This window comes from Sphaeramia orbicularis, chromosome 14, assembly GCF_902148855.1.
Source record: "Sphaeramia orbicularis chromosome 14, fSphaOr1.1, whole genome shotgun sequence".
NCBI classification, from domain to species: Eukaryota; Metazoa; Chordata; class Actinopteri; order Kurtiformes; family Apogonidae; genus Sphaeramia; species Sphaeramia orbicularis.
This window is the reverse complement of record NC_043970.1, coordinates 50,732,508-50,749,083: the sequence shown is the minus strand read 5'-3', so window position 1 is coordinate 50,749,083 and position 16,576 is coordinate 50,732,508. Positions and strand designations below refer to the sequence as shown.

The following is a 16,576-nucleotide window of genomic DNA, read 5'->3' as shown; positions in this document are numbered from 1 at the left end:
TGAAAAACAAACCGTTAAATTAAGAGAAAAAAACATCTGAAGTATTTTGGAAGCAAAGATAATTTAACTAATGCAATGATATTTATCATAATATAAAACTATATTATGACATTTATCATTGTTTTGTACCCCAAACCCTTTAGAAAAGAAACACTTGAATTCAACCTGTCCCAATAATTTTGTCCAGGTAATGTATGTCTGCATCACCAATAATCCTACAAATTAAAGCTGCATATAGAATTCAACATATGATGCAATGGGAAGAATACAGAATTTCATTACAAAGTGACATTTTTCTGTCCTGTAATTGGTTTTAGTGTACTGTTCATAATTCCTGCTTTTACCGTTTAACTTCTAAAAAACACCAGACCTGGACTCGCCTTAAACCAGTCCATGTCCAGTATTACTTTTACACATTGTTTGTTTTTTTCAAACTTAATTTATAGAACTTTTCACCATTTATAAAACTTTTCATTTCACAAGTTAACATTTATAATTTCAAGCAATGTATTCATAATACAAAGATTGACACTGGACATGATAAACAGAACCCAAGGGAAGGAAAAAAAAAAAAAAAAAAAAATATGAAGACACGCATAAAGACAGTCAAGACAGTGCATTCTGGTATCGTTAAAGGAGGAAAGAAAATAAATAAATAAATGAACAAAACAGGTCAGTAACAATATAAACACCTAAAATGTTTTTAGAGTTCCAGGCCAGGCAACATATTCATGCAGTGTAAGAGAGGCTCCCATATTTTGTAAAATTTATTGATAGTTATTTAGGGTGCACCTAATTTGTTCTAACTATATATTAAGCATGATGTCTCTAATCCATTGATCATGTGTTGGAGGTGATGAGTCCTTCCATTTGAAGACAATGGTACCCCTAGCTAGTAAAGATGCAAAGGCCACAACTTTTTTAGGTTAGCTGAAGGAACTGAGTCATCTGTGCATGAAATGAGACCGAAAATAGCAGTAAGGGGAGATGGCTGAATACGACACCCATATGCCTTGGAAATGAAATCAAAAAAAGTTTCATAAGGGCATAACTTTGGAGCAGGACCATAGCATGTGGTATACTGTTGCTGGGGCCTGCTTGCAGCTGTCGCAGATAGGGTTTATATCGGGGAATATTTTTGCAAGTTTAACTTTAGAGAATTGCAATCTATGTAAAATCTTGAATTGAATTAAGGAATGTCATGAACAAATGGAGGAATGGACCCTAAGAAGCGCCATGTCCCACTCCTTGTCTGAGAGTGGCATCCCTGTCACTTTCCCACTGTTCATGAAGGTGAGATACAGACGGACTCGGAGCCTCCAAAATCCGAGCATAAATCATTGACACTTTGCCTTTGTCCATCATATTGACCTCTGGGACATTATCCAAACCGGATAGAGGGGGCAGATTTGGAAAATTGGCAAATTTCTTTTGTACAAAGTCCCTGATTTGTAAATAGCAATAAAAATGAGAATTAGTTAAAGAATATTTTTTAGAAAGCTGTCAAAACTAGCAAATGTATTATCTATGTACAGGTCTTTGATTCTGTGAATGCACTTTCACACATTGTTACTGTAATATGACAGATACAAGTGTGAGTTATACATGTTTATCAGTTTACAGGAGGGATTTTTCATGGTGGATGCGTAAACCCAATCTAATCCAGAAGCTACACATTTTCAGTGGCTGTAATTGCATTTATTTTACTTCCTTTTATTTCTGCTTTTGCTGAGAGGGGGATTCTTTCCAGGAGCTTTTCTTCAAAGTTTTCGTCCAGTGTGATTCCAAATGCTGCCGCCAGATGTTTCGATCCTACGACCAACGTCTGCACCTCTTCATTCAACTCTGCCTCCAGGTGAGTCTTCAGCTTACCCGCCTTTATGACACCGACTATTTCAATGGAGACATTTTGAACCGGTGCACTTTGGACCTGCACACACAGATTGATAATCAGTTATTCATAACTCCTCAGTCCCTCATGCTCCGTTTCTTCAGCCACATGATATTGATGACAACCTGCAGTTTAAGTTGTGCACTGTTGATTTTATCCAGTGTGAAATGTTTGCTTGTTGTTGTCAGTTTAGATTTCTAATTGCCTATTATTACTGTTACTTGCATACTTACATAACTTATTACTTATATATTGTTGTTACGACTACTAATACTGTTAACGCTTTATAATTTTTATCCTGTAAACTCTAATAACATAATTGGTTATTTTTTATAATTATTACTACTTTATTTGTAGTTTTTAGCAGTACTTTCCAATGTGCCATTGCCTGTTTTTATAGTTATTGTTATTACTATTTTCTTGTAATACACTTCTGATCAAAATTTTAAGAGCAGCTGGAAACAGGACAACACTGCAGTTCAAAATGCCCACCTGACAAAGGACTGAGAACAGAGGAATAACACCACTCTTTTGGACCATCCTGTGTGTTCCCCTGATCTGAATCCATGAATCCAACTGAGAACATTTGGGGATGGATGGCAAAGGAAGTTTACAAAAATGGACATCAGTTCCAGGCAGTGGATGCCCTCTGTGAAGCTATTTTCACCACTTTGTGACAACTTAGTTAAGTTTCACCAAATACACACTCACACATATAATAATAATAATAATAATAATAATAATAATAATAATAATAATAATAATCAAGCATGCCAAAACAAATTTTTGAAGTGATCAACAAGAACGGTGAAGCTACTCATTAGTGAGTCCTATTTTGAAACTTTTATTTCTACTTTAGGGGGTTTTGCGGTTTTTTGAGTCGTGGTCTTAAACTTTTGATCAGCTGATGAACAGCCTATTTCAGTTTAATTGTTGTTTACAATAATTGCTTACATTGTTTTTTGTCTCACTCCCATTTCTTCTTTTTGCATTTTGAAACTCTACTTAGAACCTTCTTCAGATCCAACAGTGCTAAATGTAAATTCATGCAGTTTTTCAACTAGTCTTAAAATTTTGGTCAGGTGTGTATTTCTTATGTGTATATTTGGTGTTGTGCTGCTACTGGAACCTCAATTTCCTGATGGCTCTGCCCAAGGGATCAATAAAATTGTATCTAATCTAATCGCCTCATTTTACCAATAAATAGATGACAAACATGACAAGATTACAGATACCGTGACAATTCTGGTGTACAAAGTGGAGTTCAGTGTGGTCGTTCCATAGTAGTGTTTGGTCTTCACGTTGGTCACCCTGACAGAGTCTCTTTCAGATTTTCCACGGAGTTGTTGGATGTGTTCACCCCACAGGCTGATGAATATTGAATCTTCACCATCGCTGAGGCAGAACTCCTGCCTTCTTGTCTTCCTCTGTTGTTTCTCCACATCAACCCGTTCAGCAGCATTGATCTAGACCAGGGGAGTCAAACAGACGGCCCGTGGGCCAAATCCGACCCACAGGATTAGCAAAATTACACAAAGACATTGACAACCAAGTTGTTTTGACCATGAAGTTAAATTCTACATTTTTCAGTTCCAGATGCCTGTTACTATAAATGTTTTGTGTATTTGTAGAACCATTGTGTGGTTAGTTATAATGTACACATGTAAATGATAGACAGAGGCATAATATTGTTACAATTGCACTTATTTTCTTCACAAATTTCAGGTTGTTAATGGAAGTTCAGGTTATTCACATTTTTTAAATATAGTTTATAAAAGTAAGCATTTTCATACTGTATTTTTTTTTCTTTTTTGTACTAAAACAATGAGAAAAAATTGGAGTTGTCATTATTTCTAACTTCTAGAATTATTTTACTGGTCTGACCCACTTGGGCTAAATGTGGAATTTGAACTAAACTGACTTTGACACTCCTGATCTAGACAACTGCCACCACTGGACCAATAATTACTGGTAAATTCAATAACTGACAGGCAATTTATTTCCGTATTATTTTTTTTATCTTGGGAACAAGAAGTGGAGAGAAACACTTATTGGTGCTCAGCAGAAATGGTTCTCAGTAGGAAGCACAACTTTGGCCACTTCCAAGGTGCATGGAGAGGAAAAAAAAAAAAAAAAACAGTTCAAAAACTCCAGCAGCACTTGTCTAGAAATCCTTTAATTAACTCTAAACTTAGACTGGTCCAACTTTGTGCTGCTGCAGTTCTTGACCTTGTACGGTAACTCTGGCCAAATTCTCTTTCCACTGACGTTCTCAAAATGTATTATTTTGGCCAAATCCATGATGTTTTCTTAAAGCTAACAGTTGTTTAGTAGCCAAACTTAATCAATAGTTTTAGTGCTTAAACTTACAAGAACTGCACTTTTAAACTGAAACTACAAAGAAAAACTGAAGTCTACAAAAAAATCAAGGGTGTCAAACTTATGGGTTTACAAGGCGCAAAAACTACATTGAAGATTCTGTATTTACAGTCAGTTTTAAACTCATTTTAGTTCAGGGGTCACATACCAATTTAATCTCACACCATCTTTTTATTAAAGACATTTAAGTTTAACTTACCAGTTTGGGTCACAGCTTGTCATTAAGGGGCAGTGCTGTATGTAACGAGTTACAAAGTAACACGTTACACTAACCACTTTTTTGGGTAAAAAGTAGTGTAACGAGTTACTACTGAAGAGTTGGTAACAAAACATAGTTCCTTTCTCAATTCAGCACAACATTACTTTTCTTAGGGACAGATCTGACAAGTGTCACAATTTTTTCCCCCCAAATTTTTTTTACACCCTAAGAATTATGTGCATGCTCCAAACCGTTGGGCATGCACAAACACATTCTTTTCGATGTAAACATCCAGTAGTCATCTGGTAGTGAAACAGCTGCGCCTGGACACAGTCACAGGCTCTCATTTCACCTCGTTTAACCAGGTAATTAAACAAGAGTTGGACAAAAAATGAGAAGCCCTTATGTATTTTGTGCCATGTTATTTCATATTGTTTGACAGGGCTTAGTGCTGGTGTTGAAGCCTGTAGTAGTTCAATGTTTTCTTGTCAAGTGCTCTGTGGCATTTTTTATAACAAAGAGCACAAAAAGAAATACCTGTTATGTCCTCCATAGTAGAACTTTATGTAAATTCGAGCAATGTAAAAGTAACAAGTAACGTAAAAAGTTACTTTCCATAGAGGGTAAGTAAAGTAATGCATTACTTGTTAAAAAAGTAATGTTTAACATGTAACTAACAAGCAAAAGTTACTTTTTAAAAGTAACTTCCCCAACACTGTTGACACTGTTGATGGTGGGTCCTGAAGCCAGACCAGTTGAGAGCCATTGGTCTAGAGGCTTCTTCTCCACAGATACTGTAGTTAAACGCCTCAGTCCACCAGGTGACTGTAGCCTCACCAAATTTAAGAATGAATTAACTAGATGTGTGTGGAATCAGAGGAAGTATATTATGTAAACTCACCTTTTTTATAACTCCGTCAACACTCACTGGTGTGTTTTCCGAGGATGCTTTGATATCTGCGATGGAGCAAACTGGAGCATGGGGGTAAAGGAGCGTCTGGGCTTTCACTTGGATGTCTTCTGGGACGTTAATAGCGCTCGTCTTTGATATTGTGCTCCGTCTGGTAACTTTGAAGACACTCCATTCCCTGTCCACAATTATATCTCTGAACGAGTAGCACTTCCCCTCCTCATATTTGTCATACTTCTGTTTTCCATACACCATCACTTTGTAGCAGTCCGTTTCATCAGCGATCCCAAGGTAGAAGAAAAACTTTCCCTGCTTGATTTTTGTGTCGTATTTGCGCAGACCAGATTTTTGAAGAACTTTTCCAGCTATGGGTTTTTTTGTTTCATTTTGACTGCTGGAGATCATATCATAAATTGATATTTTCTGGATAGAAAAGAAGAAGATCCATCAAAACATCAAAACCAAACACATAGTATCTAAACAGATCAGGGCAATGTCTTAAATAAATCACAAACGAACTCACCCATGACGGCTTTTTTTCCTCCTAGAAGGTAAGCATTTTGTTAGTTCAGCATAAAACAGACAGTGATAACCAACTGTAACCTATTTATGTAAGAAACGTTATATTATTGTGCACAATTGTCACAATGATGGAAAAATGTATTTGATTAAATGTGATTCATCTTTTTGTGCTCATGTCTTAAACCTCTCAAATAACAGAAATAATGTTAAATCACTACACAGGAAGCACATTTAAAATAAAGTTATATTATTTAACACCACCTTAAACTTTTTAATGTCAGATCTCAACATCAAAACAATGTGAGCTTGAAAGGCACGTTTCTCATCTACGCTAAGAAATAATACATCTGAAATCTATATGTGAAAGAACCAGTGGTGGAGGAAGTACTGAAGCATAGTACTTAAGCAAAAGTACAAATATCTGGCAAAATGTATACTCAAGTAGAAGTACTACATCAACAATCTTACTCAAGTAAAGGTGATCAGTACTTATTTTTAATTTTACTTAAAGTTTTTTTTTTTTTTTTTTTTATAAAGTTGCTGTATGTAGGATTGTGGCTAAAACTGGTACTGCAATCACATTCAAAATACTGTAGAGCAGGGGTCTCAAACTCCGGTCCTCGAGGGCCACTATCCTGCATGCTTTAGATGTATCCCTCTTTCAACACACCTGATTCAAATGATAAGCCTACCATCAAGCTCTGCAGAAGCCTGATAACGACTGTCAGGTGTGCTGGAAGAGGGAAACAACTAAAACATGCAGGATACCGGCCCTCGAGGATCTGAGTTTGAGACCCCTGCTGTAGAGCATGGTATCCTCTCTGCCTCCCCCCAGACTAGGGGTTGCCAGATCCAACATGAGCATCTACTACTAGCATTTCCACTAATCCTTGCCGCCACACCATAAATTTAATACAAAAAAATTATCACCAGACTTATTCTACATAAGTATAATATATAATAGACCAGGACAAACATCCTGCCCACTCAAATGAAAGTTTGCACAGATTCAGGAGAGAGAGAAAAGGGAAATGAGCCTTAAGTTTCACTTTTACCTCCACCAAGTACAAGAGGCACGGACCACCCCCCCCCCCCCCCCCCCCCGGATCACAGATCACTACTGTACCACCCCCCCACCCCATTCTGGATTACACACCACTACATGAAGAGGTCACTTCCACAGAAAACACTGAACTACAAGGAGCTACCATGGACAGAGACAAGTCCTACACCAGTGCCCGATCTCTTCACCAGTCCCGGACCAGCAGTCTCTTCACCAGGGCCAGGTGAAGAGACTGCAGCCCGGCCCTGGGAGAAGACATGGTCTGGGACTGGGTGAAGAGGCCGTGGCTCCGGCTCTCAGTGGTTCTTACCGGGGGTCAGACTAAGGCAGAGCCGGCGTCGGTCTTCACATTCTTCTCCGCTTTCAGCTGTCTCCATGTTTCTAAATCATCTCCTATACATCTCCTTATTTTGTTTCTCACTTCGTCATGATGTATTTGGAAATAATAAGAGTCCTTTTTAGGTTTATTAACGTCAGACATTTATGATCAGAAATGTTCCAGCTGCAGCTCAGTGGGAACTGGCAACCTGGATGCTGAAAGGCTACTGACTCTGTGATTGGAAGACAGGTGATGGGCGGAGCCTCAGACCAAAACACACAATGTCAGCATAAACATAATTTCGGGGCTGACACTGAGCTTTTCAACTGCAAATATTCTGGCTGGACTACTACTGTCAGTGAAATCAGTATTTGAAATGAACATGATTCCTTAATGTCCGGTGACAGTCAAGGCCATTTTATAATTACTTAGAACAGAATTCCTACATACTGCACCTTTAAGTAAAAGTACTCACTCAGTGGGTTCTCTCAATGTCTGGGCTGTGCCATTCTTATAAAGAATGTAGATATACTGACTTATGCTTCTGCTGATGTCACTGCTGTAATAATTACAACCAACTACACAGTAGATGTGTATTGGAAAGGTTGGTGTTTTTTGCTCTCTGTAATACTGCGCATACTCTAACTTATAACTCTGTGGATGACAAGTTATCTACGAGGTACTACCCACGAATTTATTAAGTTAAACCAATTAAAACATGATATCTTTAAATCATTTATTAAATTGCAAAACTATTCAAAACATTGTGCTCTGTTAAGAGCAGTAAACGTGCAGCATTTTTTAGACGCACAAAACAAAAATCAACTACACTAGACTCGCACTGCACCACGCACTAATTATACACTTGAAAACTACAAAAAATGCACAAATCTCTGAAAAGTTCGCTAATCCTATTGCTGTCTCTTTTCCGTCACCATTACTCCCACAACTTTCCTTGTTGCACAGCAACCAGATTACGCACAGCACAGTATGAACTTCTGATTGGTCCATATGATGCACTTTTCCACCAACAGAAACGCAGTGATGTTTTCTTTCATGCAAGCACTTCATGCTTGTAAGACATTCACTAAGAAGCCCATTTTTACCCTCTCTTCCTGCACCGAACGCGCACACTATTGCTGAAGAATTATGTTTTTCTTGTGTCCCATAAGTTTGGTTTAACTTGTCCTTTCAACACGATTGACTTTACAGCATTAGTTTGACATCTGCACTTTCCACACAAATTAAAATGGAGATTCAGCCAAATGCACGCTCTGCAATCGTTGGAGCTAATAGAGTCACCTGATGCAATGAAAACAAGGCCACAACGCAATCAGTAGGAGAACTATTTTTACAGGCAAGAGTTTGAGGAAACTGTGTTCACTAAATGTAATGAGTAACGGCTTAAATTGTAGAAATGTAGTGGAGTAGAAAGTACAGATAATTGCCCCAAAATGTAATGGAGTAAAATAAAATGTATACATTATTATTTTTACCTAAATAAATAAAGTACAGATACGTAAAAATGTACTTAAGTACAGTAACGAAGTACAAATACTTTATATTCCACCTCTGGAAAGAACTTTCCCTTAATCCTTAATGTCATTTATGTAAATATTTCCAATACGTATGTGTTTAAATAAAATTCATTGCATATTTTTTTAATTGTTAGAATCGTACCTTTTTAGGTTGGCACTTTGTCTGTTCCTCTGTAAGAAAAGAAACGTCACCTGTCAGCACTATGTATTTGTGTAGGTTTAAGAGATTTGTGCATTTGTATGTAAACTCACCAACTGAAGACTCCTCTGTGGAATCAGAATCAGTCTCCACTTTACTCTTTTCTTGTCCTGAAAATTAGAATTGAAAAGTGAAACCCTGCATTTGACTGATATGGAAACAAAATGGAGGATTTGAAGGCAAACTTTTTTTTTAGATTTGGTTTTTACCAGCTGTAGACTTTTGCTCCTCCTCTGATAAATTTGAGTCATTTTCACGTTTCCTCTTCTTCCCTGAAAATAACATACGCACACAGCTGAGCTCTGTGGTCAGGTTAGTGGAAAGTAAATGTGTGTCGGTGCCAGGCCAGATAAAGAGAAGAGAATTAGTCATGTTATGACAAGATGTTTTTCATACTGTAACAAGAAAATATCTTGTTAGAACAAGTTTTTCTTGTAATAATGTGATTACAGTGTTTTCCTTTGATGGCCTGGCAGCAATAAACTTCCATATAGTTTAGTCATATAGATTTTGTTACTCACTTAGGTCACTACTTAATATGCATTTCAACATTCCTGCATAATTACATTAGCCTACCTTTTGTCAGAGCTTAATGACACAATATAAGGACAAAAAAAATGGCAGTGAAAGTTGTTTTACCGGCTACAGGCTTCAGTTCCTCCTCTGATTCGTTTGAGTCACTGTCATGGGTCCCGTTCATCTCTGAAAATTTAATTCAAGAAGATATAAAATGCCTCCCATCCAAGGGTCTTTTACTCAATCACCTATCACCAGCAGAAACAGACTTAGACTTAGAGCTGTAGCTGCAGTGACACTTGTCCATAAAACTTAAAACTTTTACTTTGGCATCATCTATGTCTCAAACTGAGTTAACACATGCATAGTTCTACACTTTGAACAGAGCCAGTAATTCACAACCATTGAGACTCACTCTTTCTCTTCTTCTGTTGTTTATTTTCAACTCTGTGCACAAAAGGGCGCAGCAGTTCCTGGACCCTCGTGTCCTTCCTCGGAATCTGATCCATAGCCTCACAGATGGCGAGGATGGAATCGTTTACTCCCAGGTGCTCAATGATGACTTTGGGCATCTCTGCTTTTTTAACGCTACTTTTCTTCTGTTGAGGGATGTTGTCCAAACATTCCAACATTTTCTGATACTGATCATCCGTCAGCTCCTCCAGGATGCACGTTAGGTCTTTTTTCCAGTGTCTTTCAAAACTTGCCTTCGACATCTAAAGAAGTCAAGAAAACATATGTTATATCGACAAAAGTATTGGGACACATTGAATTCAGGTGTTTCTTTTCTAACAGGGGTCTGGGATACAAAACAATAATGACAAATGTCATAATATAGTTTTCTATTGTGATAAATATCATTGCATTGGTTAATTTGGTTTAAATTGTTATCTTTGTTTCCAAAATGTCTCAGAGAAGGTTTTTACTTAATTTCGCAATTTCTCTCAAAATTGATTTTTTTAATCCATGACTAGGGCTGCTCGATTATAGGAAAAAAAAATAATCACGATTATTTTAGCAATAATTGAAATCACGATTATTAAAAACGATTATTTGTTAACCTTAAAGTTGTTTATTTTTTTCTAGCAAAACAATGTAAAATATACTCTTTAAACATAAATAAAGCTTTTAACCACTAAAACAAAGTGTGTTCACTTTTGTACGAAACAAAAAAATCTTTGAATGCAAATAAGTGTACTGTAAATTCAAGTATGTTTCCTTTTGTAAATAAATAGTGCACTGTAATTAAACTGCTATAGACCTGCCATAGAACTGCAGCAATAAAAAAAAAAAAAAAAACTCACGTAAAGTGCAAATTATAAATTCCAGTATGTTCAATGTAGTATGAAACAGTAAATTCAGTGGCGTGCCGTGAGGTTTCAGTTCAGGCCTTCTGTATACATCAGCCATCTAGAATACACACGTTAGGGTTATACAGGTTAGGGTTAGGTTAATACGGGAGTTGCAGCGTAAAGAGATTCGGAGACTGAAGATTGCATTGCGGGCGAAGTTGTAAACGGAGTTGTTTTTATGTGTTTTAGTTTTTCATAAGATTATGATAAAGGTGGCGGTGGTTAAACTTTAGATGGTTACAAAGGTTTGTTGTGTTAGCGGTCGGTGCGGACACAACTACCAAACACTTTGTGCACGTGCTGTGTTTTTGCTCTTCGTCTTCTTCATCAAACCCAAAGTGATTCCATACAATTGAATTTGACTTGCCTTTTTTGTTTACCAAGCACTTCTGCTGTGATTCTCTTGCCGTTTTTCCAGGTCGCTAGGTACAACTGTCCTCTTGGGGTGGACCTGCCGGCTAGCAGGCAGCAGTAGCTTAGAGGGGGGCGGGGCAGAGCAGCTCATGGGAGCTTGCGTGCGCGTGAATTAAACAACTCAAAATTAATAATCGTTTTTTCTCGATTACATAATTTTTGTAATCGTTGCGTGTAATAATCGAAATCGTAATCGAATTTCGATTAATTGCACAGCCCTATCCATGACTATGATTTTAAATGTTCTACCACTAAATTTCTAAAATATTGTTGGTGCTCTGACTGTCAATAATAATTTTCTACCACAACTAACCATCTACTTTCTTCACATCTCACTTAGGAAAAAAAAAAATCTCCCATTAAACTTTAATGAAATATTGATGTTTTTATCTCAAATCAGTATGAACAGGACATCCTACAGCTGTAGACATGATGTGTCCTCTCATGAATGTTTATAAAAATCCATGACTATAATTTTGAATGTTCTATTATTATTGATGATAATAATAATAATAATAATAATAATAATAATAATAATAATAATAATAATAAATAAACTTTAAAGAAATATTGACATTTATAATGCAATGAAGGCATGATACAAGTGGTTCTATATATAACAAAAGTGAAACAATGTTTGGATTTTTTTTAAGTTTTGGAAATTACAATCCCCTGCCCCGTTCCTAACAGTGGTACAGTTCACAAGTTTCAAGAAGCATCTTGCTGCGACCTGTGAGACGGCCCACATCTGACTCAGCCATTTTGCTGAAGTGATTGACAGAATAAAAATCTCCACAATCCTGAGCAAAAGGTGGCAGTAATGCACCATTAAGCTGGATGCCAACTGTCGTAAATGAAGAAGAAGAAGAAGTAGTAGTAGTAGTAGTAGTAGTAGTAGTAGTAGTAGTAGTAGTAGTAGTAATCTCTGGACGTAGCAGGTTCACGATTTGTCGAGTGTATATTGAAGTCGTCAGTGGCGGTAAGTTTTATACGCTGACATGTTTAATCAAAGAAACATTTTGTCAAAGAAACTTTGCATTTAGGTCCCAGAAAGATGGCATTAAAATAATAATCTTACATTCTCGTAAAAATGACTGATGCTTGTCCACGTTAGCTACTGTTAGTCTCTTCGCTAAGGACAAGTGTCGCGTACAATTTTTAACCCCATATTTTTTTTTTTTACCCCCTAAGAATTATGCGCATGCTCCAAACCCTCAGGCATGTGCAACCACATTCTTTTCGATGTAAACATCCGGTAGTGAAACCTGTTGTACTGATTTTACGCCTATGTAGATTTTCTGAGGAAAACAGTAACCATTAGACGAGTTAACTTCCATATTATTTGGATCACTATAACAGTCGACTATGGGTTAACTTTATTTATCTAGTTGGCATCATTTTTGTCAATAGTGAATGAATGTATGATTATTAGTTTGTATGCTGTGTTATTCTTACAGTTACACAGTCAGTAATTAATTGCAAATTACAATACAGTGTGGGGAAGCAAAATTTACAATATTTTGAGGCAGGGATTGAAAGACAGTGTATGGCCAATTAGTTTATTGAAAGTCATGAGAATTTATTTGCCACAAGAAAATGTCCATAATAGAAAATGTTTTTATTCTATGTGTCCTCCTTCTTTCTCAATAACTGCCTTCACACGCTTCCTGAAACTTGCGCAAGTGTTCCTCAAATATTCGGGTGACAACTTCTCCTATTCTTCTTTAATAGTATCTTTAAGAAAGTCGACATTGCTGTGTGATGTTCTATTGGTAGCATGTTCTAAAACGCCCCAAATAGCAGAATCCAGAGGGTGTAGATCTGGGCTAGGAGGCGGCCATAAACATGGTTCCCAAAAATTGCTAAAGTTGGATTTGTTGCTGTTGTCAACAAGTGTTTTGGTGTTCTTGTGTAAGATTTTAACTTCAAATCATATTTTACGGCATTTCTAATGGTCTTGTTGTCTAACTCAAGTTCAATTGCCATTTTTCTCATGGATTTGGTTGGATCCTTTAGGATTTTGGATTTGAGAGCTTTAATAAAAGCTTTGGTACGTTTTTTGTTGCTTCCTCCACTTCCAGACTTTCTTGTAATAGTTTTGCTCATAGTCATTCTCTTCTTTCCATTATAAACAGTCTTTATGGACACTCCAACTATTTTTGAAATCTCCTTTGGTGTGACGAGTGCATTCAGCAAATCACACACTCTTTGACGTTTGCTTTCCTGATTACTCATATGGGCAAAAGTTTCTGAAAAGGTATGGATAATAGTGTTAGGTATGATTATGACATCAGTATATGTTTGGTTTCAAAACAATTGACGTAGTGCCTGCTGAGAAAAAACAACTAAATGTTCATTGTAAATTTTGCTTCCCCACCCTGTATACATGATATACAATGGAATTGTTAATTGTGATCAACTTGAGAGGAGTTGCTGCATACTAGTATTTGCGTTACTGCAATTGAGGAGATCTATTACTATTACATGCTGAATTTACATTCAAGCTGTACTAAATTTACCCCCTGTGCTAATTATACCCCATTACAATAATACTGCTACATAGATCTAAAAAAAATATATATTTTTTTATATATCTACAAATAAAACATACCCCTTTAAGCTGTACTGAAGTTTTTCGCAACAGTCCTGTTGTTTATTTATGATTTACTGTTGTAAATTTCACTTTATTTGAATATAGTTCACCTTGAAAACCACATGCATCTTGCATTGATACACAAAGGTAGGATTTGTTGCTGGGATGGGCAAAATGTCAGTGGCATTCCATTGGAGGAAGTTTTTCATATATATATATATATATATATATATATATATATATATATATATATATATGTGTGTGTATATATGTATATATATATATATATGTATATATATATATATATATATTCATTTATTTATTGAGGTTTTTTTTAAACATTATTACATTCTAAGATTGTTAGAGTGCTATGAGTGCAAATGGTGCCTGTTGGTTTGAAGTGACAGAAGGGGGCGGGGACGATGATCATTACGTCATTTCCTCAGTCCTGAGATTTCGCCCCTGAGCTTGGACCTCTAATAATAAAATAATGATAATCTTATATGATAAAATAGAACCAGAAATGAAAGAAACACGACTAGTTGAGAAAAAGTGTTCTATTTATGTTCAGCTCCAGTTTGTTTATTTATTTATTTATTTATTTATTTACTGAACTTGTGAAAATTACAAACTCTCAACGATGATAATAATACAGTAATACAAATGAACATAAATAAAATAAAGTACAAAAATCATGGGGATATGTCGGGCAAGAGCAAAAATACATTCAAATCCAATACAGTGCAAATCATTAGACATTTTAAATTAACGTATATAAGCAGAGGTGCAACAGAGAAGACTTTTTAAATTAAAATAATAGATAACAAGCAACGTTCTGGCTTATTTTCATTGCAGTTTTTTTTTTTTTCTAATTTTCTTAGGGACAAGACAAACATTTTAAATTCATTTGTAAATCCAGAAAAGGAGGGCTTGTTATTTCTCCATTTTGCACAGTGGATATGATATTTACCCAGAAAGGCGCTGGAGGGGGTGGGGGGTGGGGGGGAGTGATGGGGTTAAAGTGACAAATTCATGGGGCCCAGCATTTCTGGGTGACCCATAGAGCAGTGGAGGGGGTCCAGTGGGTACAGGTTAGAAGTTGTGAAAATTTCATGTAAGGTCTGCCTTACAAGAGAGACATAGATAGGTAATCCCATAGATGGTAGAGGTTTCTATTATTTGTACTAACTGTTGTAGTAGTAGTATATCCACTGTTAGTACTTGTATTTGTAGTAGTAATATTAACAGTCATGGACCTTTGTTCTGGTTTCTAGTAATTATAATTATACTAACACCAGCTGATCTACTTTTGACAGTTCTAGTTCAGTTATCTGTGCATCAGCTGCATCCATGTGTCTCCCCCTACTTCCCCCCTTCTCCCCCCCTCCCCCAGTCTCTCTCTATCGCTCTCTCTTTTTCTCCTCCTTTACCCTCTATCTCTAACCCCAACTGCTCCTGTCAGTCGTCCATCCTCCTCAGTCTGGGTCTGCTCCAGGTTTCTGCTGTTAAAAGGAAGTTTTTCCTTCCACTGTCACCAGTCACTAGTGTTGGCTCCTGGAGGATTCTGTTGAGTTTCTGTAAATTGTCTTAGAGTCTGGTTTTGACCAACTCGATATGTAAAGGTTCAAAGTAAACTTTATTATCCCCAAGGGGCAATTTGTTCTACAGCCAGCAGTTTCACACAGACACCAAACCAACAATAAATACAATAAATAATCCATTAAAAACAATAGCACCAAAATTACAAAGAATTATTCAGCGGAACAATGGCTGCCGGAACCAAAGAATTCCTCATCCTATTGGTCCTGCATTTAGGAATACTGTATTTGCGACCTGATGGAAGCAAGTGTCATGAGATAATTTTTGTTATGATTTGGTGCTATATAAATAAAATTTGATTTGATTTTGATGATTTAGAAGCCAGGAGTCAGAGGTTGAAACCATGTTAAGTTTCACTTTTGCTTCAAGCTAGTCTTAATTACAGACACACACACTCCACCCCCCAACCTGGATTAAAATGGTTTCTCATAGTAAATGTTTTTGTTAACGTAAAAGTCAAATACTCACTGTGCTGCGTATGTTTCTTTATCCCACGGCTTCTTCCTTCAGATTAACAGCAGCCTGTGGTGGGAAGAAGGTGGACTCGATTCAGACCAGGTGACTGGCACATACCAAGTTCAAACATGCTGAAAACTGCATGAAATTGTAGTTTTCAAATACTAATGTTACAACACACAAATATGCCACTTGTACTGATCTTGAATCTGACTTTTTTTTTTCAGCCTTGGGTGTTCATCTTTATGCAGTCCACTAAACCTCACCCCTCTCAGATGAAAATGGTGCAGTCTAGGGTTTCCCGCCCAAAAACTGAGGCAGTGTGAGTTATGTCCACCTGTAGGTAAGAATAACAAAACCTCCCATAGTGTTTTAGTACAAAAATGAAAGCGAAAGTAATTCTTCTCACTGTGGCTTAGAGTCAAATCCACTCAGACAGGATTTTACCAACTATTAGTATAAGTTTACATGATACTTACACCTGGACTCCACTCCATTTTCAAAGACATATTTACATAGGATTTTTTTATTGATACGTTCACAAACACACCCATAAAGTGTGGCTTTTCTCCACATTTACAGATCATTTTTGCATGATGAAAACTGCCGAGCAAAAACTCTCCACA

General features: G+C 36.7%; 1 protein-coding gene across 1 annotated transcript; it reads right to left on the bottom strand.

Moving 5' to 3' along the window:
* Positions 1-756: 756 nt before the first annotated feature.
* On the bottom strand, positions 757-15,987 carry LOC115432446 (uncharacterized). Its single transcript, XM_030153287.1, has 10 exons — positions 15,963-15,987; positions 9,952-10,252; positions 9,660-9,722; positions 9,230-9,292; positions 9,074-9,130; positions 8,964-8,992; positions 5,903-5,923; positions 5,371-5,802; positions 3,127-3,357; positions 757-1,930 (listed from the first exon to the last, which is right to left on the bottom strand). Exons 2-10 carry the CDS (start codon positions 10,250-10,252, stop codon positions 1,670-1,672), a joined length of 1,458 nt encoding a protein of 485 aa, XP_030009147.1. The 5' UTR covers positions 15,963-15,987; the 3' UTR covers positions 757-1,669.
* Positions 15,988-16,576: the final 589 nt, after the last annotated feature.